At 42.3% G+C, this 25,664-nt stretch overlaps 2 protein-coding genes across 3 annotated transcripts in view; both read left to right on the plus strand.

The window, feature by feature from the left end:
- The window catches only part of gpr107 (G protein-coupled receptor 107), a 217,966-nt gene extending 207,621 nt beyond the window's left edge, over positions 1 to 10,345 (plus strand). Inside the window, exon 18 of the mRNA XM_072565709.1 lies at positions 10,271 to 10,345. Coding sequence (XP_072421810.1) covers positions 10,271 to 10,313 — 43 coding nt within the window. The 3' untranslated portion in view covers positions 10,314 to 10,345. The remainder of the gene's footprint in view (positions 1 to 10,270) is intronic.
- A 512-nt stretch (positions 10,346 to 10,857) lies between these two features.
- LOC140469321 (neuronal calcium sensor 1) overlaps positions 10,858 to 25,664 on the plus strand; it is a 158,091-nt gene continuing 143,284 nt past the window's right edge. The window contains exon 1 of one of the 2 annotated variants that reach the window (XM_072565715.1): positions 10,858 to 11,019. In XM_072565715.1, the coding sequence (XP_072421816.1) occupies positions 10,956 to 11,019 (64 nt within the window). In that variant the 5' untranslated portion in view covers positions 10,858 to 10,955. The remainder of the gene's footprint in view (positions 11,020 to 25,664) is intronic. The other variant, XM_072565714.1, reaches the window with a different exon arrangement.

A 25,664-nucleotide genomic window follows, 5' to 3' on the forward strand; every position in this document is an offset into this window, starting at 1 on the left:
CTGGATAGCTGGAATGGAAGCAAGTTCTAACATGCAGCACTAACCTTGAATAGAACAAAAGTAAAAATAAACACTTAACAAATCTATATCCAGAAGTATCAACTCTTCTAGCAACATCATTGCAAAAGAGCAAGTGCACAATCTGAGAGGAGAGGGGAGTGAGTGGAGAAACTAGCTGAGGGGGAGGGTTAAAATAGCTGGGTGGGATTCACAGATGGAATTTAATACCAGCAATTGTGAGGTTATCCATTTCAGTCTGAAAAGTGATAGACCAGAGAATTTATTAGGAGGTACAAAGTTAAATATAATGGAAGACCAATGAGATTTGGGGGTTCAGGTGTTTAGCTCTTTAAAATGCCACAAACAGATGTGAAAAATAGTCAAGAAGGCTACATATCCAAAAGGTTGGAGCAGAAGAATTCAAATATTATGCTGCAGTTATGCAAAAGCTTGTTTTGGCTCTGAAGGAAGTTCAGTGCAGGTTTACAGGGATGATACCTGATTCTCAGGGGTTAAATTATGAGGAGAGATTAGACATTATTTATTCTGTAAAATTTAGAAGGCTAAAGGGGTGATTTAGTTGAGGTCTTCAGGATATTAGCAGGGTAGATAAACTATTTCCACTGATTGATTGATCCTAGAACCAGGGGGTATAGTCTAAGATAGAAGTTACTGGAAAAGCTCAGCACGTCTGGCAGCATCTGTGAAGTCAGCTAATGTTTCAGGTCTAGTGACCTTTCCTCAGAATTGATGGTGGCTGGGTATATGTCAGTTTATATGCAGAAGATAGGGTGGGGGGGAGGGGATAAAGAGGAAATTATAGGTGGGGATAGAGCCCAAAGAAACAGAAGAACAGTTGGACAAAGAAGTAGATAATGATTTGTCTGTGTTGGCGAATAGCTGTTAATGAAGACTGTAATGGCTAACAAGGGGTAGTGTGTAACTGCAGACTACAGTATTTGATAATAAGGCTTGTTGTGTGGGGTTGGGGGCTAGGAGCTGGGAGAGTTCATGCTGTCTGCACTTCTGGTTTTTATTGGGCGTAGTCTAAGAATTAGGGTCAAGCCATTTAGGAGAAATGTTAGAAAGCACATCTGTAATACAAAGACCAATGGAGGTTTGTAATTCTACCTCAAACAGCAGCAGATACTAATTCAATTGTTAAATTTAAATCTAAGATAGACTCAAGGCAGGCCTATGGAATTATGCTGGAGATCAGAGTCAAGAGTAGAGTTTTGCTGGAAAAGCACAGCATGTCAGGCAGCGTCTGAGGTGCAGGAAAATCAACGTTTCCGGCAGGAATGGTGACGGGCTTTGGCCCGAAACGTCGATTTTTCCTGCTGCTCGGATGCTGCCTGACCTGCTGCGCTTTTTTCAGCACTCGACTCTACGGACTTGGGCTATGATCTCATTAAATGGCCGAGCGGCCTGGAGGAACCAAAGGGCTCGCTCCTGCTTCCATCCCAAGTTCAGACACCGGGGTTCGCGCGCGTGGGTGGGGGGGATGGGGGAGAATGACCATCACCATCACCATGACGTCACTGTCCAGGCACGCGGTGCGAGCGAGGACGTCAGTCGCGCGCGCGCCCCACCCCTACACCGACGCCGGCGGATGAGCGTGCAGGCGCTGCGGTTGCTGTGGGGCTTCATTCAAACAGGCGGAGGGAGCGCCGGCGGTGAGCTGAGGGATAATCCCGCTGCACGAATTAAAATCGCCGGGCAAGGTTCGGTGGATCTGGCCTTCGCAGTAGGTGCGCGGTCAGTAATGTTGGGTGATCGGTTCTCCCATCCCCCAACACACTGCTGTTGTGGGAGTTTTTTTTTGGGTGGGTGGAAAGTGACGCGAAAGCTTTGCGGTTGCTAAGGAGGGATGTCGGTCCGTCTGAGATTTACACTCCCTCCTGCAAGACTCACTGAGAGAAAAATAAAACCCCGCTCCCCTTCCCTCAAGATGCAATTTTAAAAATGTTGGAAACTTTTTTTTCTTCCAGCAGCTACGCGGGAAGTATTATCCCTCTTTGTGTTTGCAGTGCAATTGTATTTTGTTTGGTGTCGCTTATTTTCTGTGCGAGCTTCCAACCTACGTCGGGAACAAAAAAAGGAAAGAAAACGTGGGGGGTCCCCATATGTGTGTCTCCCGTTTGATGTTTTTTTTCGCAATGATTCAGAGCGTGTTGGTGTTTGTTTTTCTCTCTCTCTCTCTGCTTCACCATTCGAGCCTGCCGAGAGGCACGTAATAGATGTATTTATTCATACCGCATTTCACACATTTAAGTTCGATGGGCCAAAAATCTCCTTTCGGGCTGTTCATTCGATGGGCGAATTTGGAAATCTGTAGTTAAGTTCTGAAACATCTTGATCAGTCACGTTAGCTAGTGAGTGGGTTGCATTGTCCTGATTTTGTGTGTGTGTACAGTAATTTTTTTAAATCCCCTTTCATTTGTGGGTGGATGGGGCTTTATAAATATTCGTTCCGCTAATACAATGGGTGTAGGGTAATGATTTCCAGAAGGCGTGAATAAACCGCCGTTGGAGATACGAACTTGCATTTCTTACTCTCCCCCCCCCCCCCCCCCCTACACTTTGTCATTTTCCCGTTCCCTTTCCCTTTCAGTTTAGGAGTTAATTTATCTCCCTCTGTGTGTGAGAGAAATCGAGGTATTTGCTGTTATTCGTTGGAGAGTCTGATTTTAAGCTTGCTGGTGTGGTAGGGAGAAATGTGTTGACATCTGTAGCGACAAGGTTTTCTCTTTGTCTGCACTGTCTATGCCACATTGCTGTCAGCATCATAAGAAGGCTGGAATTCGACTTGATGTCTGAATGACACATCACAAGCTTCCTTGTAAACGGTCGTTTCTAAGAACGAGGTAGTTGAAGAAGTTATGGTTTTCAACTAAAATGAAATGCATTTGAGGTTACTACTAGTGTGTGAATAAAAATTGTCAATGAACAAAGTATATTGAATTCAGCTTTAAAATAGCCCATTAAAATCATTTGTCAAATTGTGTAAGTACACTGCAATTAACTCAAGCTTTTTTTTTGGAGTATCAGAATTAATGGCTTAACCGCAATGATAGTACGGTACATTTCATTCTCTGTAGTTGTATGGTCTGCATACAACAAGCGATCAATCAATAGTGCTGCATAGCAAAATGTCTTGCGTAGAATCTCAGGAATATTGTTTTGGAATGTGTTGCTGTGAGGTTAACTAGTCATATATTCATAGCTAGTAATGCAAGGATTATTACAGTCAAACTTTTGACATGAATGCAATGCTATATCAAAAACAGTACAAATTGAGAATTCTCAGGAGTACTGCAAAATGGCTGAAAGTTCTGTTCTTTTACATGATCAATGATCATAAAAGCAGGTTTGAAATTTGTAACATTACAAAGGGAAATCTCAGAAGTTAAAATTGGTGTAACATTTATGTGCTTACCCTAGGGGTCTCTGCAGTATTTATAATGCTTTCATATTCTGCTGTTTACAGAGAATGTGTTGAAGTGCTGGAGACACTATGCTGCAGGCTTTGCAATTTGGTTATGTGTGGAACAGATCAGAGGCTTGCTGAGAAGTGCAACAAGGTATTTGTTTGCACTTTGTTGTGAAACCTCTGAGTACAGCGTTCATTTTATGTATAGATACATTTATTTAAAAGTAATTTGGGTGGGTCTAACATAAATCTCGAGTTCTACAGTTCATAATCAGTCAGAGCTTCAAAGTTGACCGAGTGAATTATTAATTATAGAGAAGAGAACTGATCACTCCTGAAAACTTCACGAGTCCTAATGGAAATTGGTAAATGCTGGTTAAGGCCTGGAATCATTGAAGCTGTGTAGTGTCCCCTGCAGTCAATTAGCTAGCTAGAACTCATAATGCAGAATATTGGGAAGGTGATGACCTAATGGTATTAACGCTGGATTGTTAATCCAGAGACCCAGATAATGGGTACTCAGATGGTTGAATTTGAATTCTGTTTTTTAAAAAACTGGAATTAAGATGGTGACCATGAAACGATTGTGAATTGTCAGGAAAAACCCATCTGGTTCACTAATGTGCTTTAGGAAAAGAATCTGGCATCCTTACCTGGTCTGGGCTACATGTGACTCCAGAACTGCAGCAATGCGGTTGACTCTTAACTGCCCTCTGGGCAATTAGGGATGGGCAATAAATTTTGGCCAAGCCAATGACACTCATCCTATGAATGAATTTAAAAAAACGAAGGGAAACTTTGTTCATTGTTCCATAGCATGGTGTGTGGAATCGATACTTGGAGATGGGTGAGAAAATTGGAGGAAAAACAATGGAACTTTGAGAAACTGCCAAACATTTTTTTCAGTGCAGATTGTGATAAGCCAAATTCACTTGGCTGCTGTATTTCAAATTCTGATGTCCACAAAATAAGCCATATTGGACTTCGGTAATTAGACTGTGCAGTAGTTTGTATTGCAGTTTACTTAGAGTCATAGAGATGTACAGCACGGGCGCAGACCTTTTGATACAACTCATCCATGCCAACCAGATATCCTAACCTAATCTAGTCCCATTTGTCAGCACTTGCCCCCCCCCACCCTCTGGGTGAAAATGATGCCCCTAAGTCCCTTTTATATCTTGCCCCTGTCATGTTAAATCTACACTGCCTAGTGTTGGACACCCCCACCCAATGGAAAAGAGATTGTCGATTTATCTTCCATGCCCCTCATAATTTTATAAACCTCTGTAAGGTTATCCTCAGCCTCAGCTCCAGGGAAAACAGCCCAGGCCTATTCAGCCTGTCCCTATGGTGCAATCTTCCAACCCAGGCAGCATCCTTAAGTCTTTTCTGAACTCTTTCAAGTTTCACAACATCCTTCTATTAGGAAGGAGACCAGAATTGCACACAATATTCCAAAAGTGGCCTAACCAATGTCCTGTACAGCTGCAACATGACCTCCCAACTCCTTTCCTCAATGCTCTGACCAATAAAGGAAAGCATACCAAATGCCGCCTTCACTATCCTATCTACCTGAGACTCTACTTTGAAGGAAGTATGAACCTCCATTGCAAGGTCTCTTTGTTCAGCAACACTCCCCAGGACCTTCCCATTAAGTGTACAAGTCCTGCTCTGATTTACTTTTCCAAAATGCAGCACCTCGCATTTAGTCTAAATTGAACTCCATCTGCCACTCCTCAGCCCATTGGCCCATCTGATCAAGATACTGTTGTAATCTCTATTATCCTCTTGAGGATGGTGGTTAAGTAGGACATTTGACTCTAAGCTGAGTATAAACCCATTTTTATCCACTATGAAGACAGGATGCTTCAACTTTGCAATATTGTCTGACTTCATTTCAATGTTTTATCCATGCCATTTCACCATATCTTTGCCTTAACCATTGTCTGTACCTTTGTTGACATGTCATTGTGATGGATTTTTTAACTTCAAGGCCATATTCTGTACTACATTAAGTTTAGTTAATTCATAACCATAATTTTCATTTGATTTTCAGTTTCCTAAATGTAGAATATTTTGTGATCCTTCTCCCTTTTTAATTCTTTTCCCAGGCTGTCACCCTATCTGATACTGATCATCTCTTCAACCTCTTTTGCATACAGTTCTCTGACTTTGGGTCCTGCACATTTCTTTTTTCATTCTATGTAACTCATTGATTACCTTTGTGTCTTGACCCTACCTTAGGAATTTCCTCCATAGACTTCTCCAGCACACTGCATTGCAACTTGCCCTCATCACTGGTTGGCTACAGACACATTCTAAATCCCTCTTTCTTTGAGTTATCTGTTTTTCCTTTTTACCTTAGTCTAACAACAACAAGCTAATTGTTGTGTCCTCTGTATTTCCCGAGCTAAGATTACTTCACTCAATACATACCAGGGGTCAAATTTAGTTTTTCTTGTTTCTTCAGTACACCACGAGGGGTAAACATTGTGTATGCACGCTGAATTTATCTTTTAAGTAGTTAGTAACCAAATTATATACCTGTCCAACATGACCTTTTTAAAAAAAGTGGTCTTTCATTGCCTCTGTATTAATTCCCATTTCCTGTCTTCTTTCTGTGGAGGTATCTTGCAAACTTCAGGGGAAAAATTAGATGATAAAAACATTATTTTGATGTACTTAATGTGACATATTTAACAGGAAGAATGAGATATAATAAAACATAAAATGATGAAATTCTAAAAGGGGTGCAGGAGAAGAGGAGCCTGTGGGTCTAGGTGCACAAGTTGTTGAAGATGGCAGGGCTGTTTGAGGAAAGCTATGGAGGCAATCAGGATCCTGGGCTTTATGAAAGGATGCACAGATTAAAAAGCAAGAAAGCTTTGGAAAACTTTTCTAGAACACTCATTCAGCTTCAGTGGGAGTATTGTGACCAGTTCTGGCACCACACTTTTTAAAAAGCATGTGAGTAAAAGGAAATGTGATCAAGGTGCTCAGTCATGAAGAGGGTAGAGTAGTTCCGGAGAAACTGTTCACTTAGAATGAATAGATAGAAATTTAAGGTAAAGGAGAAGAGTTTTTTTTAGAGGGGTTAAAAGGATTTTTGTTTTACTTGGAGAGTTGTAGATATCTGGAACTCTTTGTCTGAAAGTGGTAGAGATGGTGATCATCTCAGCAGTTAAGAACTGTTTGTCATTTGAGGTGCCATAGCAAACGAGACTGTGGATTGAATGGTGGAAAATTTGCAACACGTGCATAGGGTGGTTAAGATGGTGCTTAGGACCTTGTCTTCATTGTTCAGACCATTGAGTGTAGGAGGCTGTACAGGATGTTGGTGAAGCCTCTTCTGGCATACTTGTACAGTTCTTTCACCTTTGTGATAAGAAGGATATTAAACTGGTGAAAGTTTACAAAAGATTTACCAGCAAATTGCTGGTAATGGAGGGTTTGAGTTATAAAAATAATCTGGATAGGCTGGGACATCTTTCACTGGGGCATAGAAGGTTGAGGGGTGCCTTGAGTGATGTTTATAAAATCTTGAGGGGCATAGATAAGGTGAGTAGCAAAGTTTTTTTTCTTAAGGTGGGTGAGTTCAAAACTAGGGGGTATATTTTTTAAGGTGAGAGGAGAAAGATTTGAAAAGGACCTGAGGGGCAACATTTTCTCTCACAGGGTGGTTCGTATGTCAAATGAATTGCTGGTGGAAGTGGTTGATGCAGGTACAGTTATAACATTTGAAAGACATTTGGATAAGTACATGAATCGGAAAGGTTTAGAGGGATATGGGCCAATTCAGGCAAATGGGACTAGTTTCCTTTGGGAAACTTGGTCAGCATGGACTAGTTGGACTGAAGGGTTTGTTTCCATACAAAATGACTCTAGAGAAACTTAGAATATAGTAGCAGGACTTCACTTTAGTAACCTGTAGCTAGTTTCTTCCCATATCTTTTGATCCCTTTAATACTAAGAACTATATCTACATGTTTCTTTGAAGTCTTTAATGTCTTGTCTGTCGCAGAGAATTCCACAGGCTCATTATATATGGGTGAAACAATTTCTCTTCAACTCTCTCTACAAGGCCCACCAGATAACCTTAAACAGCGACCTCTAATTATGGACCCCCCGTTATCGAGAAGATCATTCCTGCATCTACCCAGATTCATCCAGTTAAAACTTTACAAGCTTCTATGAAATAACCCTCATTCTTCTGAATTCTAGTGAATATAATCCCAAATGTCCCTCCCTATGCATCAGTCCTGCCATTCCAGAAATCAATCTTGTAAACTTTCTCTGTACTCCCTCAATTGCCAGAACATCTTCCTCAGATATGGGTTTCAAAACCACTCACAGTACTCCAGATGTAGTCTTACCAATGCCTATCCAGTGGCAGCAAGACATCCCTGTTTCTGTACTCAAATTCTCTCGCTATGAAAGTCAGCATACTCCTTGCTTCCTTCATCACCTGCTGCATCTGCATACATACTTCCAGTGACTGGTGCAGGAGGGCATCGCGATCTCACCACCCATTTCTCCAATCTGCCACTATTCAGATAACATGGTTGTCTGTTTTTGTCTGCAAAATGGATAACCTCACATTTATCCACATTATACTGCATCTGCCATGTGTTTGTCCTGTTACTTGTTGTATTGAAATCACATTGAAGCTTCTCTCTATTCTCCTCAAAGTATATCCTCGCACCCAGCTTTGTGCAAACTTCAACATATGGTAGTCCATGCACTGATCCTAGTAATACACCACCAATCACTGTCTGCCACTCAAAAAGACCCATTTATGTTTTTGTTTTTGATTTTGTTTTGTACTTTATCTGTGTACCAACCAATTCTCAGTTCATTACTGGACGCAACGTTCAATGCTATGCGCTTTAAATTTGAATGGCCATCTCTTGTGTGTTATCGAAAGCCTACTGAAAATTCAAGTAAACAACGTCTACCGATTTCCCCCATATCCCCTCTACCAATTACATTCTCAAAAAGTTTCCAGCAGGTTTGTTAAACATGACTTCCCCTTCTAAATCCACACTAACTCTGTCCGATCCTATCACTACCTTCCAAATAATCTGCTATTACATATTTATAATGGAGTCTAATGTTTTTCCCACTCAGTTTGATTTCCGCCTCGGGCGATTGCCTGTGTGGAGTTTGCACATTCTCCCCGTGTCTGTGTGGGTTTCCTCCAGGTGCTCTGGTTTCCTCCCACAATCCACAGATGTGCAGGTCAGGTGAATTGGCCATAGTGATAGGTGCATTAGTCAGGGGTAAATATAGGGTAGAGGAATGGGTCTGTGTGGGTTACTGTTCGGAGGACATGTTGGGCTGAAGGGCCTGTTTCCATACTGTAGGGAATCTAATCTAATCAGTGGCTACAAATTGTGCTATATGCAAAATGCATTGCATAAATTTACCAAAGATCCTTAGACAGCAACTTGCAAGTCCATGACCACCTCCATTCAGAAAACCGGAGCTGCAGATTGGCACACAGATAAAGTACAAAACACAATCAAAAACAAATGCCACCACCTGCAGGTTCCCCTCCAAGCCACTCACCTTTTCTGATTTGGAAATATATCGTGATTCTTTCACTGTTGCTGGATCAACATCCTGGGGTTCCCTCCCTAAGGGCATCGTGGGCCTACTAACGGCAGATGAACTGCTGTGATTCAAGAAGACAGCTCACTGCCTCCTTCTCAAGGTCAACTAAAGACGAACAATAAAAAATGCTTATCCTGTTCCAAGAATGAATTTTTAAAAAACTATTGATGTCAAGCAAATCAGTCTTTAATTCCCTGCTTTCTCTCTGCCAAGTCTCTTAGATAGTGGGGTTACATCAGCTATCCTCCAATCCACAGGAGCTGTTCCAGTGTCTGTACAGTTTTGGAAGATGACTGCTAGTGCATCTGCTATTTCTAGGGCCACTTCCTCAAGCTCTCTGGGATGAAGGTTATCAGGTCGTAAGGGTTTATCTGGCATAAATGCTATTGGTTCCCCAATACAATTTCCTTATTAATGCTAATTTATTCAAATTCCACCTCCAATTAGAATTGGAGATCCCCCATATTAGTGAAAATAGAACTAAATTATGTATTTAATTGGTCTGCCACCTCTTTGTTCCTCTTTATGAATTGCCTTGCTTCTGACTGTAGGGGATTTGTATTTCTCTTTATTGATTATCTTTTAATGCTTATATATGCTTTTGCTATTGGTTTGTATGTTTCCTGCAAATTACTCTTGTAGGTAGATGCTTGATGACCAATGCAGACATGATGTTTTAAAAGGTCTCTTTCTGTGCTTTATAACTCTAATTCAACAACTGGTAATTGTATAATATTGGATACCAATGGCACTACTCTGATTTAATGTCTCATAAGTTTGATGGTGAACGTCTGTTCACACTTGACTATGTGCACCACTATTGAATCCACTTATAACCTGATCCAGTATCTGAGTTTGTATTCTTCCATTAAAGAATGCAATCTGGAGTAAATAATTTAGTCTGTTTATCCCATTCCTAAAATGGTAGTTCTGAGATTAATTGGCAGCAGCTCACTGGTATTCCTGCTGAGATTAGCGAATGCAATAAAGTTTGAAACTCAAACATGGGTCCTCTGAGATCTGTACAGCTCAGCTGATCACTGCTTTATTTCTTTGAGCCATTATTAGCGCAGTCTGGCTTAGATTGTATAATTATTTGCTTAGCTTTAGGGAGCATGAGGTGTTATTTTGCTTCTCAGTTGCAATAAAAATTAATTTGACATGTTCTTGAAATCTGGATAACTATCATTGTGTACAATACCTGTACTGTTTTGTCTCTTTCAGGGTTCCAAGGATTGTAGCATTGATTAACTGCTCCACAAAGTAATCCAGGACATCGTGCTTTGAGATAGTTGACCATTTGCAGTTCAATAATGCTGTAATCACGCTTGAACTATTTAAACTGCATCATCAGTTTCTAAAATTAGAACAGAATAAAACAACTCTTTAAACTGCTTCAATTCAAAGGATACGAAAGATAAAGAAATACTGTAAACACCACGCATCTCCCATTGTGGCTAAATTGAGCAACTGTCATTGAAGCTGGGGTCAGTGATTATCAACTCTTCATACCAAAGGAAAGCTGAAAACATCGTCCATCTCCCGTAGGGACTATATTAAGTGAACCATCATTTCAATCGGGGTAATGGCTATTCAAAATTTCACACCAAAGCTTCTGTGAGGGTGATTTTGAAGAAAGGGTAATAAAGAGTGAATTTTGACATTGTGTTTGGGCTGCTTATCAAACCTGTGGTGGAGTGACAAACAGGCCATTATTAAACCGTCACCAAGGAAACCACAGCTGTGCAACATTACGCAGAGAGAACACAGGAGGCATCCTGAGAATTTTTCATTTCAAGAAATAACTCAAACTCACCATTAATATTTCTGACTTGTTTGGAGCTCTGATTTCTTCAGACTTTAATATACTCTTCCAAAAATCCACTTTCTCATGTGTTAAGTTGCTGCAATGGGGAAGTCCAACAGCAAGCTGAAACCTGACGTTGTAGAGGAGCTGACAAGGAAAACCTATTGTAAGTATTTAAGTAAATGTAAATTATGCAGGTGTGTTTATTATCCAACTTCATTTTTTCTTTATCTTCCCCTGTGTTATTCAGAATTCTTTAGGTTGCAGGTAGGTTCTGTATACTGGCTGTATCATCACCCAACTAACAGTTGGAAAACAAGCCATTAGGAGGTGTAGTAGGGCAACTGAGATTACTTTTTTTTAAGAAGAAGAATTCTGAGAGATTCTCTCGGCTTTTCTCTCCTTTATAACCTGCTGAATAAAGTTAACCCATGTTGTTCTGCAGAATGGTTGGATATAAGTTCAAGATAAAATTGTGTTGTTTTGTTGGCTTTTTTACTATTGAGAAATGTTCTGATTACTTAATTTAAACATCGTATACTTCAACCCTGATTCATTATTTTATTGATAGTTTAGCCTCAATATTTTTTAGACCCTGTCATGCAATATTAATCATATAAACAGTTTTGTATAATTGTATGACATATGTAACGTGCAGTAGATTTGTAGTTGTTATGCACCATTTCCCACAAGGAACAATGGCATCATTGAGCTTTTATTTGTCATTGACTATCAAGAACTCCAGTGTGTTGAACTCTTGGTAAATGTTACACATTTGAAGAGAAAAAGCATCTTTGCATTTACTACTTGATATGGTTATACTCTGAAGTTCAGCTAGACTCCTCCATTTGTCCATATCTATGTCTCTGTCTCCTCCATATCTATTGTATGACAGGAATACAGACAGCCAAATCAGATCAGCCTTCCTATTCCTGTACTTGCAATGTAGTAAAACTAAAATATTCAATGGTCCTCAGAATTGTGCCAATGATTCCTGACCAGTCGTCTTAAATAACCAAAATTCAGATTTTACAAATAACTGATATCCAACATGTAGTGATTGGAACCAGGTGGACCTTGTTGACTGAGGTCCTTGATTGGGATTGTTAACCTGGGCTAATGAGGGAGACGTTCGGTACATGGCCACCGCCATCCGACGCCTTAAAACGGCGGTGCTTGGGCCCAACGTAGTGCACCAGTTGGAGGACGCTCAGGTGTGCGGTGGGATCCCGTCCGTGCTTACCCCAGCCTGCACATTGGCTCCAAGGTCCTGTACTTCCCGCGGGAGCCTGTGCCCCACAACCTGAGCCACTTCCGGAATTTTAATTTTGTCCCTTTTAAGGACGTAAAAAGGGCCCTGTATCGACTGCTGCTGCACACCGTCCACCTCTTCTCCCTCATCCACTGTCTGGGCATGCCTTGGCGTGCCCATTTGCCACCGGGCGGTGGGGATCCCCAGTGGAGGGCTTGCTACGTGGGAGTCCTCCCCCTTTCTCTCGGGGATCTGGGGTGGAGGGTGCTGCATGTAGCGGTCCCCTGCATCCGCAGATTGCGGTGGTTCACAGACTCCCAGCCCAACTGCTCGTTCTGTGGCGCCGTGGAGTCCGTGGACCATGTGTATATTGGGTGTGGGCGATTACACTCCCTTTTTTGATTTTCTTTAAAACATTCTTCTCTGTTTTTGGTTGCACTTCAGTCCCACGCTCCTGATCTTCGGGCACCCGGTACGGAGGAGGGAGGGCAGGTCTGAAGACGTCCTCGTGGGTCTGCTCCTGGGCCTGGCCAAACTGGCTATAAGCAGGTTCAGGCAGCGAGTCGTGGAAGGGGTCGTTAGGGCCGACTGCCTGCCCCTCTTCTGCGGTTACATTAGAGCCTGGGTGTTCTTGGAGAAGGAGCACGCGGTGTCCACCAACACCCTGGAGTTGTTCAGGGAGAGGTGGGCACCACAGGGAGTGGAGTGCATTATTTCCCCCTCCACCTCTATTTTGATTTAATCCCTGCCCTCCCCTTCACTGTTTGATCACACAGCATTGCTCTTTGATGTGAAGGGCACTGCTTGTCACTGGCCACTCGGGTGTTTCCTAAATTTAAAAAAAAAGAGGGAGACCTGGCTTACCAGTACAAATAGGAGATGTTTCCTTTCTTCCTGGTGGTGGAAATTTGAATAAAGATTAAAAAAAATGTAATGAGGAGATTTGGGCCAAATGGCCTGTTTCCACACTGTAGATAATCTAAACGCATCCTATTCGTGCACCAATCCAGATATGTAAATAGGCGATTTAGAATCTTTTCAGTTTAGGTTACTGACTATGCTGGCTGGGCCACAGTCAGTGTGTTTCTGAAAAAAAAACAAATATATAAACAAGAGATTTGGAATCTCCTCAGTTCAGAGGACTAACTCTGAGCTGGCTAGACAACCAGTATTCTGTGCACAATGTAAATAAAGGTGACATGTTGGGATACCAACCTCTGCAGTTATTTGAGTGGCAACTAGAGAAAACAGTATGTGCCTTCACTCGCAACAGTCATTTTGGAGTTGGGGTAAGTATTTTTGGCATCATGAATTGTTTGATTCTGCCATTGAAGACTAGGTCCAGTTTGTGGAAAGAAAGTGTTTTTTTTTCCCCTGGGTTAATGACACTGGGGCAGATGAAAAGCTTATTTGTGGACTTGAGACAGCAGAAAGTCCTAGAAGGCCTAACTTGAGCAAGAAAACTCGCGAGCCAGTACCCAGAAGAGTGCACACCCTGGGAAGCCACATTACATGTGGGTTGGTTGAAACCAGCACAGTTGTAACAAGATTCGCTTGGGTCTCCAATCCTTAAGTTCACGCAAGACCTCATTTCAGACTGAGAACGTATACTGGGGGGCCGTTGCAAATTAAGCATACGACTTTGTTTCCGTCTGCTATGAGAAGCAGTTGGTGCAGTTGCTACTGATAATAGTAAGAGCTCGGGCCCAAACTTGGGTGGAATTGGTTGAGAAAGATTCATCTGGATTGCCTCAACATTTTTCAGTCAGAAAATGACTGCCGCATTGAAATCCTAGTGGAAAACCCAAGAGTTCGTCAAGAAGGGCTTGGGACTATTAAAGGACCCAAAGCCATTTTACTTGTTGACCACGAAGCTATTCCACAATTTTGCAAGGCCTGTCTGTTGCCATTTGCTTTGCGGGCAAAAGTAGAGGCAGAAATAAGGAGGTTGGAGAATGAAGGAATTATCAAATCAGTACAGTTTGCAGAGTGGGCAGCATGAGTCATACTGATTGTGAAGCCTGTTGGCTGGGTTTGCCTTTTATGGGGATTTTAAATAAATGTAAACTGCTTCTCGCAGCTAGATAAATACCCAATCCATTGCATTCAGAACTTCTATGCGAAGTTGGCGTGGGGGGTTGGGGGAGACGCTGTCCTTTATGAACCTGGACTTGAGCCTTGCCTACCTTCAATTGTGACTAGATAAGAAGTTCCAGAAGTATGCCACAATTAACACTCATTAAGGTTTATATCTGTATACCCAAAACGGCAGTCTTGTATCAACAGCTTATAATGGAGAACATTTTACAAGTGCTACCCTAGGTTGCCATTTATCGAGATGATGTGCTAGTAACTGACCAAACCAATTAAGAGCACTTGGACATAGGGAATATGCACTATTTAAGCACTTAGAAGGGGAAAATGTCTGTTCCAGGACCCACGTCAACTAGTTAGATTATAGAGCCGACAAAGCCAGGTTACACCCGTTGGAAGGTAAATTGAGGGCGATCAAAGGACTCCCAGCTCCCCCATCTGTACCAGAGCTTAGGTCTTTCCCCGAGTTGGTGAATTATGATGGAAAATTCATACGTAACCTTGCCTCCATCTTGGCACCCTTACAGCTGCTATTGAAAAAGGGTCAGCCTTGGAAATGGGCACATAGCCAACAAATAGCTGCTTTTTCACTTCCCTGAATGCTATCATCATTGAAGGTGTTGGCCCACTGATCCAAAATGAGAGGTAGCGCCAACAAGTGGTGCCTCCTTTTGCAGTAACAGGTTAGTATTTGACCATCAGGGAGCCAATGGAGAGGAATGCCCAATACTGAATACCTTCCTAGACTTTGGCTGACGCCGAACACAAATGTGCCCAGATAGAGAATGAAAGGTTTGGCGGTCATCTTCGGTGTGTGCCAAAGTACCTTTTACTTCTAAGTACCTTTTAGGCATGGGAATTTGTTTTGGTAACAGATCACAAACCCCTGATAGAGCTACTGAAGGAAGACAAAGTGTTGCCACCCATAGCTACTAGTAGAATTCAACAATGGGCCCTTACTCTCAGCGCTTACAAGTATAATCTAGAACATCATCCAGGAAGCCAAGTGGCTAATGTGAATGCCCTGAGTTGCCTCCCACTGGCAGATTCTCCACTGGTAGTGCCTCCCCTGGAAGAGCCCATTCTTAAACTTCCTGCACGCCCTTCTGGTCACTGCTGACAATACGTGACTGTGGACATTAAAAGATCCTGTCCTATCAAAACTACAACAGATGTGGTAATGGGGAGACAGGATGGCCATTGCAACCAAGACTGAAACCTTTCTGGACCCAGTGAAACCAGATCATTCGAGAGAGATTGTCCTGAGTAAAGGTTGCCGCCACCAGATAATGACCAAACTCCACCAGGGTCATGCAGGAGCTTCCAAAATGAAGATTCTATGGCTGGTGGCCAGGGTTGGATGCTGACATAGCTGTGTTGGGCACTTCCCACCAAAAATATATTTTATTCATAAAATTATTTTGATATCTATACAATTGGTGATGCCATTCATACGTTCCATTTCTTTTCATACAGAGATCGGAATTAATCATTCGTATATACAAGTTTGTGTGTTGACCATCCAGATATTTTGCTGAGGCGTCAGCGGAGCCCAATTACTGAGTGGGCCCCCTGTTTTTCTTAGGCAGGCAGACCTTACATGGTGGTCTTTCCCCACTGTGCCTTGGCAGCAGCTGCCCCAAGCTTCAGTGCGTCCCTCAACACGTAGTCCTGGACCTTGGAATGTGCCAGTCTGCAAGACTGAGTAGGGGTCAACTCCTTCAGCTGGAAGATCAACAGGTTTCTGGCAGATCAAAGAGTGTCTTTCACCGAGTTGATGATCCTCCAGGCACAGTTGATGTTCGTTTTGGTGTGCATCCCGGGGGACAGACCACTGAGTCCTGTGTCACGGAGCTGCTCAGGACGAACCTTGATCAACACCACTGCATTCCTCTCCAGACTTCCTTTGCATAGACACATTCCAGAAGGAGGTGTGTGACAGTCTCGTCCCCTCCTCAGCCGCTTTGAGGGCAGCGTGCGGTGGGGCAGAGAGTCCGGGCGTGTATGACGGATCTCACCGGCCGAGCCGTTCTCACTACCAGCCAAGCCATGTCTTGGTGCTTGTTTGAAAGTTCTGGCGATGAGGCATTCTGCCAAATGACTTTGACAGTCTGTCCAGGGAACTGCTCAACAGAATCCGCCCTCTCCCATTCCCAAAGGGTCTCAAGAACACGATGTGCTGACCACTTCTTGATGGACTTGTGGTCAAAGGCGTATTTCTTCTTAAACTTCTCCACGAAGGACAGGTGATACGGAACAGTCCAACTACTTGGTGCGTTCCGCGGCAGCAAGGCCAGGCCCATCATTCACAACACCGTGGACAGGTAGAACCTTAAGACGTAGTGATACTTGGTGTTTGCATACTGGGGATCCATGCACAGCTTGATGCAGCTACACACAAAGGTGGCCATCACGTGAGGGTGGCATTGGGTGTGTTTTTTTTTAACCCCATTGTCCAGACCTTTATACATGGTGTCCCTTTGGGCACGGTCCATCTTTGATCTCCACATGAAGTGGAAGATGGCCTGGGTGACTGCGGCGGCACAGGTTCTGGGAACAGGCCAGACTTGTGCCACATACAACAACACTGACAGTGCCTCACACCTGATGACCAGGTTTTTCCCCGCAATGGAGAGCGATCGTTGCTCCCATCTGCCTAGTTTCTGCCTCACTTTCCTGATCCGGTCCTCCCAAGACTTGGCACACGCCCCAATCCATCCAAACCAAATACCCAGCACCTTCAGGTGATCAGTCCTGACAGTGAGGGGGATAGAGGATTGGTCGGCCCAGTTCCAGAAGAGCATGGTCTCGCTCTTGCCTCCGTTTACCTTGGTCCCTGAGGCCAGTTTGAACTGGTCACATATGCACATGAGTTTGTGCACGGACAGCAGATCCGATTAGAAAGCTGTGACGTCATCCATGTACTGGGAGGCCTTAACCTGTAGGCCCCCTGCTGCCATGAATCGTCACCCCGCTCAGGCTCGTATCCTTCCTGATGGACTCGACAAATGGCTCTATGCAGCACATGAACAAGGCAGGAGAGCGAAGGCAGCCCTGCCTGACTCCAGATCTGACTGGGAAGCTGTCTGATTCCCACCCATTGATTGAGACTGCACTGACAATGTTGGTGTAGAGCAGTCTGATCCAATTGCAGATTCCCTCCCAAAAGCCCATTTTGGAGAGAACATCTCTCAAATACATATGCGATATCCTGTCAAAGACTTTCTCCTGGTCCAGGCTGATGAGGCAGGTGTCTATCCCCCTGTCCTGCACATAGGCGATCGTATCCCTGAGAAGTGCGAGACTCTCAGCGATCTTCCTGCCTGGTACAATACAGGACTGGTCAGGGTGAATCACTGATCCCAGAGCAGACCTGACCCAGTTGGCAATGACCTTTGACAAGATTTTGTAATCTATGTTTAATAGTGAGATTGGTCTCCAATTTCTAATTTCCTCCCTGTCGCCCTTCTACTTGTCTCTGAGGGTGATGATGCCTTTCCTGATGGATTCGCTCATGGTACCTGCCAGAAGCATACTGACATACACCTCCAGCAGGTCCTGGCCAATCCAGTCCCATAGAGCAGAATAGAGCTCGACTGGTAAGCTATTGCTTCTGAGAGTTTTTGCTGAACAGACTATATGCACATCCAACCACTCTGAAAGAGCATCAGAGTTCCAGTTCAATTTTAGGATCACCCCTCACTCAACAGAAACAGTTCCAGCAGAGTTGCTGATGGCGAGATGACTCCTCACTAGATTAAACTTGACATTTCCAGACTTGGGGGGGGGGGGAGCGCAGTTAAATGACAGCTGGAATCCAAGGCTGGCTACACGCCTCCACTAAGCAAGAGAGAGAATTTAATGCGGGTGTGAGGTGTGAGGCTGGAATCATGGAAATGGCCCTGATGCGTACAGTGTGAGGTGCATGTGAGTCCCTTGACTTACAAAGTTTGGGTAGGTGGCAGTCCTGGACCAACCTGTCGATCAACTGAAATCAGTTAGCTTGTAAATAGGGCAGAGGCAAACCATACCTGGCCCCTCAGAACAGCCAGGTCAGAAATCGTAGGTTCTCCCCTTTGATTTGGTGTCGAGGAAATTTCAAAGTCTGAGATGGATGCACCCTTGATACTATTGCTGACAGAAAACGAGGAGGAATCCCTTCCAGGATGCTCCAGAAGCAAGAAATGGGCTATGTTCCGGTGCGTGCTGCCCGTGTCACAATCCGAATCAGAGGAGCTGGGCCTGGGATGGGAAATGTCGCTGGAAAAGCTACAAGCCCAAAGACCAGGCTTACGTTCCTGGACTTAAGGGAGAGGGATATAGTTATTGAAACCTGTTTACTACACGGTCCTTGATTAGGGTTGTTAACCTAGGCTAATCAGAAAGCCCTGGCTGACCAAAATAAACAGGGGAGTTTACCCTTGTTTACCTTTCACACAGCCCCTACCAGGTCTTTGCTTGTCACTGATTCCTTGGCCACGGGTGCTTTCCTGGTGTTGGAATATTAATAAAGATATTTACACAACTGGTGTCTCTTACTGTGTCCTGCAGCTGCACGCATGCAACATGGCTGCTGGAGAAAATCAGCACTACTACTGTATGGCAGTAGTGTAAGGGAAAAAAGTACCAGGAGCTTTGAATCTCCTCAGTTGAGGACTGACTCCAAGCTTGCTGGTCATAGCCAGAGTAATAAAAAACAAAAAACTTGTAATCAGGGCAGTTAGAATCTTTTGAGTTCAGGGGGGTGACTTCAAGCTAGCTGGCCACAAATAAACTGTGTACAAGTTTTGATCACAGGATATTTGGTCTCTGTGCAGTTAATTCATACACCAAGTTTATAGCTTAAACAAAACAATTAATTTATTAATAATGCAGTAGCTTTAGCAGGGTAACATTAAAAACAGAATTTCATTATTTATATTTAAACCCAATTTCCATTGATCCTATCCCTTGTAAACACAAACAAAAACACAGTTAAGGAATAAATCAAAATGAAAGATAAATGAGATGTAACTGCCAATTCACTGGAGCAGACTGTACAACCTGTAACATCACAGGCAGATGGGATTGCATCTTGCTTGGATTCTGAAGGCGCTGATCAATGCAAGCAGCTTCCTCCACATTTGAGGAATCTTTGCTTAATACTTAGAACTGAGATTTTATTGTCCAAACATTCAAAACATTGATAATGGGAGGATAACCTGGGAGCAATCGAATCTCTGTTCTGTAGCTTTGGCACTCATAATTCTTCTGGCAAAAACACAGTTCAAATTTGAGTTTCTGTTTTTGTTTTTATTTTCAACATTGCCTTGGCATTATCCTGCCTGTGAAGCCTCTGTTAACATTCAAATATTTGCCATCTGTTTGAGCATAATGCTCTATAAAAGTACTTTGAACAACAATCAACCTATAATTTAACTTCCAGACCTGGCCTCATATAGAAATATCAGTTTGCTTATTCTCTTTAAAAAAAATTTAGACTGCTGCTCATGATTAAAGACTCATACAGCAAGGAAACAGACGGTTTGATCTCATAGTCCATGCCAACCAAATTTCCCAAACTAAAGTAGTCCCATTTGCCTGCATTTGGCCCATATTCCTCTAAACCTTTCCTATTTATGTACTTATTGGAATGTCTTTTAAATGTTGTAACTGTACCTGCACCTACCACTTTCTTTGGCAGTTCATTCCACATGCGAACTACCCTGTGTATGAAAAAGTTGCCCCTCAAGTCCCTTTTAAATCTTTCTCCTTTTCAGTTTAAAAATATGCCCCTAGTTTTGAACTCACTCAGCCATAGATAAGGTGAATAGCAGAGGTCTTTTTCCTATGCCCTTCATGTTTCTATAAACCTCAATAAGGTTTACCCTCAATTTCCTACCCTCCAATGAAAAAGTCCCAGTTCAAAAGTCACCCTTTGCTCTCAGTTCACAGCTCTAAGCCAACAGTTATAAAAATAAACAACAGTGAAGATCTCAGCACTCTATATCAAGTACTAAGTGTAGCTTGGTACTTCTATCATTAACCATATCGATGGAACCTGACATCATGGCCACACTGGGCTTCCATTTTGTATATTCATTAATGGAATATGGGTTTTGCTGTCAAAGACAGAATTTAGTTTCGGGTGTAGGTTTGATATCCAGACATTTAATTACCTGGCTAGGTAACATCATCAGTGGCGACCTCCAATTGAAGCGAAGCTGTTGTCTCCTGCTTTCTATTTATATGCTTGTCCTGGATGGGGTTCCTGGGGTTTGTGGTGATGTAATTTTCTGTTCGTTTTCTGAGGGTTGATAGATGGTATCTAGATCTATGTGTTTGTTTACGGCGTTGTGTAGGGCTACACACCATTTTGACTGGGACAACACATCTATCCTGGGACAGGCTAAGCAAAGACACCCCAGGGCTACACGTGGATGAAAAAGAAACACCATTTCAACTGGGACAACACAGCTATCCTGGGACAGGCTAAGCAAAGACATGCCAAAGAATTCCTAGAGGCCTGGCACTCCAACCACAACGCCATAAACAAACACATAGATCTAGATACCATCTATCAACCCCTCAGAAAAAGAACAGGAAATGACATCACCACAAACCCCAGGAACCCAATCCAGGACAAACATATAAATAGAAAGCAGGAGACAACAGCTTCGCTTCACTTGGAGGTCGCCACTGCTGATGTTACCTAGCCAGGTAATGAAACATCTGGATATCAAACCTACAGCTCAGCAAGCAAACCTGCCCCCCCGCCCCCCCACAACCTCAACCTGAGCTACAAACCTTGCAAAAACAGAATTTAGTGTCTAACTGTAATAGCCTTTGAACTGAGTGGCTTGCTATGCCCTTTCAGCAGGCAGTTAAGAGTCATCAACATTGCTGAGAGTTACTTGTAGGCTAGATCTGGTGAGGATGGTAGATGATGAACTAAATGAATTTTTGCAACAATTGTTTCATTTTGCCATGATACATTTTAATTCCAGATTCTTTTAAACTGAAGATTTCTTGCCCCAGAATATTAGACTGGCATTCCAGATTACCAGTCCTGTGACATTACCACTATCTCTCCACCTCTCCTGTCAAAATGTATAAATAAATTACATGACATTGTCTTCACCAGAATGCCTGTTTTGGGCATGTCTGTCCATGACAGAATTGGTAGCAATGACCATAATGGAATCATAGTGAAGATCAAATTTGTATTTATCAAAGAAAATTTCTGACATCCAGTGGGAGACCACTTCACTGTGATAATAGAATAGCACATTGGGGTGTCATGCATTTCAGCGTCAGCAGAAGTTTATACAGTCATTCCCTGCCCCGGGATCATCATTAAGGCAGGAAACCATCTCTCACATTCACATTTGGAAGGGCTAAACCAACCAGACATGAAAATGAATTTTAAAAATTCTCAAAGTAGTATAATTGATTAACTGCATGCTGGAAAAAAGAGCACAGGCCACAGATAAAGCCAAGCTATTCTAAAAATCACTGAATTAGGCAAAAGCTGTCTCCTGTTTTCAGTAGAGAATGGTATTTGACTTGGGAGGCAAGCAAATTTATGTGAAATGGGGTCAAAGCATTTGTATTCTTGACTCAAGTGTCAACTGAATGATCCTACTTGTTGTTGAGCTACCCCCATCATAGATATCAGTTTAGTTCATGCCACATGATATTAAAAAATTGGCTTAAGTGCAGTTGACACAATAATAGCTCTGGGGCTTGACAATATCTTGGCTGTTCTACTGAAAACATGGAAGCAGGTTGTGGCATGGCGTTCACCTGATAATTGCACAGACAAGTCTTATCCACAAAAAAAACTATCTTACCCAACTTGTTAGTTACTTTCATCTATCAGTAAAATCATGGAAGAAGTGCTATTAAGTGATGCTCCAAAATCACCTACTGACCAATGTGTCTTTCAGAACAACTTGGCTCCAAGTCTCATTACAGCCTGAATCTAGACATAGGCATTAGCTGAATACCAGAGGTAAGAAAAAGTAATTGCCTTTGATATCATGGTAATATCAAGCCAAGTATTGCACCAAGGCGCCACAACAACACTGGTCAAAGGGGTGGAAAGGAGAACTTCCGTTTACAGTGAGTTATGCCTGACATTCAATTTGGTCTGACAAGTAGCAAATCATGTCATGCCATGTTGTGCCACCTTGAAAGACAACACTATTGTTGAGTTTACATCTAAAAACTTCATAGTTGACCAGAATTTGAGCTGGAATAGCCATTTGAATACTATGATTACAATACCAGGTCAGAGGCCGATGTATTCAAAGGACTGACTCATACTTGAGTGCTCAAAGCCTGTCTCCAACCAAGTGTTAAGTTAGCACTGGAATTGATAGTTACCTAAATGGTTAGGAAAAGTAACTTGATTGAAAAAAATGTCAGAAAAATATGTGTTCTGTACTGATGCTTCACTGACAAAGAGCTGGTATACCCTCAGTCTGCAAGAACAATTGACCACAAAGCAAAGCCTACAATCTTAGTGAATGATTTTTTTTCTTTTGTTTCAACTTTCTCTCTTTTAAAATGTAGCTCTTGTTGCTAGGTGAGTTACGCTGGAATTCAAGCAAATATCTGAACAAACTTATCTGTAATTCCTGATTAGTGAATTATTTACCATTTACTCTACTTCTCTTTGAGGTGAGCACTTTTCCAACCTTTGGAGTCTGTGATGAGAATTGATTAGTGTTCTGTGTTTTAAGGCACAGTGTATTGTGCTAACTAATGAATGCAGCAAAAATAATTTCAGATGCTACTGCGATGTATGCAGCTTTCCTAGTTGTCAATTATAGTGTAATTTCTGCTCTGTCATAAAATTTAATATAATGAGCCTGCAACTTTTTGAAAATATTTTATGTTGTTATTGCTGTTCATCTTTTTTTTTATTTATCTCATAGATTGGTTTGCAGCTATACTTCAAAAAATATAGCTTTGAACAGACATTTCCGAAGCAGAGAACAGTTATTTCAAACTATCCTCTAGCTTTATTTCTAGATTGGATTAAGAGATACGTTATGTTTTACAATATTGAAACAAAGTGATAAATTTTATTATTGAAAAGCGAATTTAGATATACAGAGGAACCTCGATTATCCGGCATTCGATTATCCGAATTTCGGATTATCTGAGCAAGATCGCAAGGTTTTGATGCTTGGCTAAACTCTGTTATCAGGCATTCGATTATCTGAACAAAATACTCCCCGCCCATGTCATTTGGATAATTAAGGTTCCTCTGTATCGCCTTCTGTGACAATTATAATTCATCATATGAAAATAAAAGTTAAAAGAATGCCAAAAGTATTAATATCATCCAAAGTAAAAGCATTTGAGAGTCTGGATATGTAGCCCTAAAATAAATCCATCTTGTGGAGCATGGTAATCAGTTAATTCAATCATTTTAATGTAAATTATTTTTGTTTCTGGCAAATAAAAATGCTAGCAATATTCAATTTGATAAAAATGAATACTTGTACTTATATAAAGCTTTGCATCACCACAAAATATCTCAAACTGCTTTATTGTCAATTAAATACTTTTAAAATGCAGTCACTGTTGATATGTGTGAAACAAGGGAGACACTGTGTGCAGCAAGCTCCCACAAATGTCAATATGACCATGACTAGACTTTCTCTTCCTATGATGTTGATTGAGGGATAAAGATTGGCCAGGTTATTGAGAAACCAGGGATAACTCCCCGACTCTTCTTTGAAATAGTTCCATAGGATCTTTCCATCTATCTGAGCAGGGAGATGTGGATGCATTTATCATTTCATCCAGAAGGCTGTACCTCTAGCAGCATATTACATTCTCAGTACTCCACTAGAGTGTCAGCCTTGACTTTGTATTCAAGTAGGAGTAGAACTTGAACTTTGTGATTAGATATGTGCTTGTTGCCAAATGTGTCACTCTCAAACAGTGCACTGTATTGTAGAAAGTATGATGATCTCAGCTGATGTTAATACTGGACAAGTCAGATCCCTGAATGAAATCTGGCTTGATAAATCGATTATTAATTCTTAACAATTCCTTTTTAATTCTGCTGGCCTGAAACTTTCTTTCACAGTTCTGAAGGCCTAATCTTTGAGATCTATAAACTTGATCTCTAGCCAGCCTCCACTACTTCCTCTGGCAGCTCATTCTATATATGCACAACCCTCTGTGTGAAAAGGTTGCTCCTTAGGTCCCCTTTAAATCTTTCCCCTCACCTTAAACCTATGCCCTCTAGTTTTGGACTCCCCGATCCCAGGAAAAAGACCTTGGCTATTCACTTTATCCATGCCCCTCATGATTTCATAAACCTCTATAAGGTCACCCCTCAGCCTCTGACACTCCAGGGAAAAAACTCCAGCCTATTCAGCCTCTCCCTTTCAAGTTTCACATCATCTTTGTTATAGCAGAGAGTCCAGAATTGCACACAGTATTCCATAACTGGCCTAACCAATGTCTTGTACAGTCTCAACATGACCTCCTAACTCCTATACTCAAAGAAGTGACCAATAAAGGCAAACATACCAAATGCCTTCTTCATTATCATGTCTATCCATGATATATAAATGATTTGGATGTGAACATAAGAGATATAGTTCGTAAGTTTGCAGATGAAACCAAAATTGGACCGCGAAGACGGTTACTTCACATTACAATAGGATCTTGATCAGATGGGCCAATGAGCTGAGAAGAGGCAGATGGAGTTTAATTTAGATAAATGTGAGGCGCTGTATTTTGAGAAAGCAAATTTTAGCAGGATTTATACACATATTGGCCTGCACCAATCAACCCACTGCCCAATGGCCAAACATTTTAACTCCCCCTTCCACTTTATTGTTATTGTTATTTAAGAACTTACCTCGATGCCAACGGTCTTTTTGAGGCAGAGAGCGACGGGAGCTGGGCGGAAGTGAAGTCAGAGCGCAGAGCCGGTTGGGAAGTCCTCAGACTTGCCCCAAAAAGAGAGTCTAGGGAAGTTCCTGTTGAGAGAAGAGAGAGTCTTTAGCTCAGGAGTCTTCGACAAGGAGGTTGAGTGAAGTGAATACAGCACAGTTGAAGAGGGTGAAGACATGACTGCCCAGCTGGTTCAGTGTGCTACGTGCATGATGTGGGAGGTCAACGACTCTGGCGTATCTGGCTTATATATCTGTGGAAAGTGTGTGCACGTTCAGCTACTGACAGAGCATATCGCAGCACTGAAGAAAGAACTCGACGACCTTAGGCTCATCTGAGAGAACGAGATCTTTCTGGACAGGACCTTCAGCGAGGTTATTACACCAACCATACCAGAAGAGAGCAGAAGAGAGAAGACGATGAGGAAGGCAGAGAGGAGACAGGTGCAAGATACCGCGGGGGAAGTACCTGTCAGGAACAAGTTGAACCTTTTGGAAACAGTAGAGACAGATGACACTGCCAGTCTGCGAGGCGGTCAGGTTTTTCAATCTAAAGTTGGC

Source organism: Chiloscyllium punctatum, chromosome 49 (genome assembly GCF_047496795.1).
Source record: "Chiloscyllium punctatum isolate Juve2018m chromosome 49, sChiPun1.3, whole genome shotgun sequence".
NCBI lineage: Eukaryota > Metazoa > Chordata > Chondrichthyes > Orectolobiformes > Hemiscylliidae > Chiloscyllium > Chiloscyllium punctatum.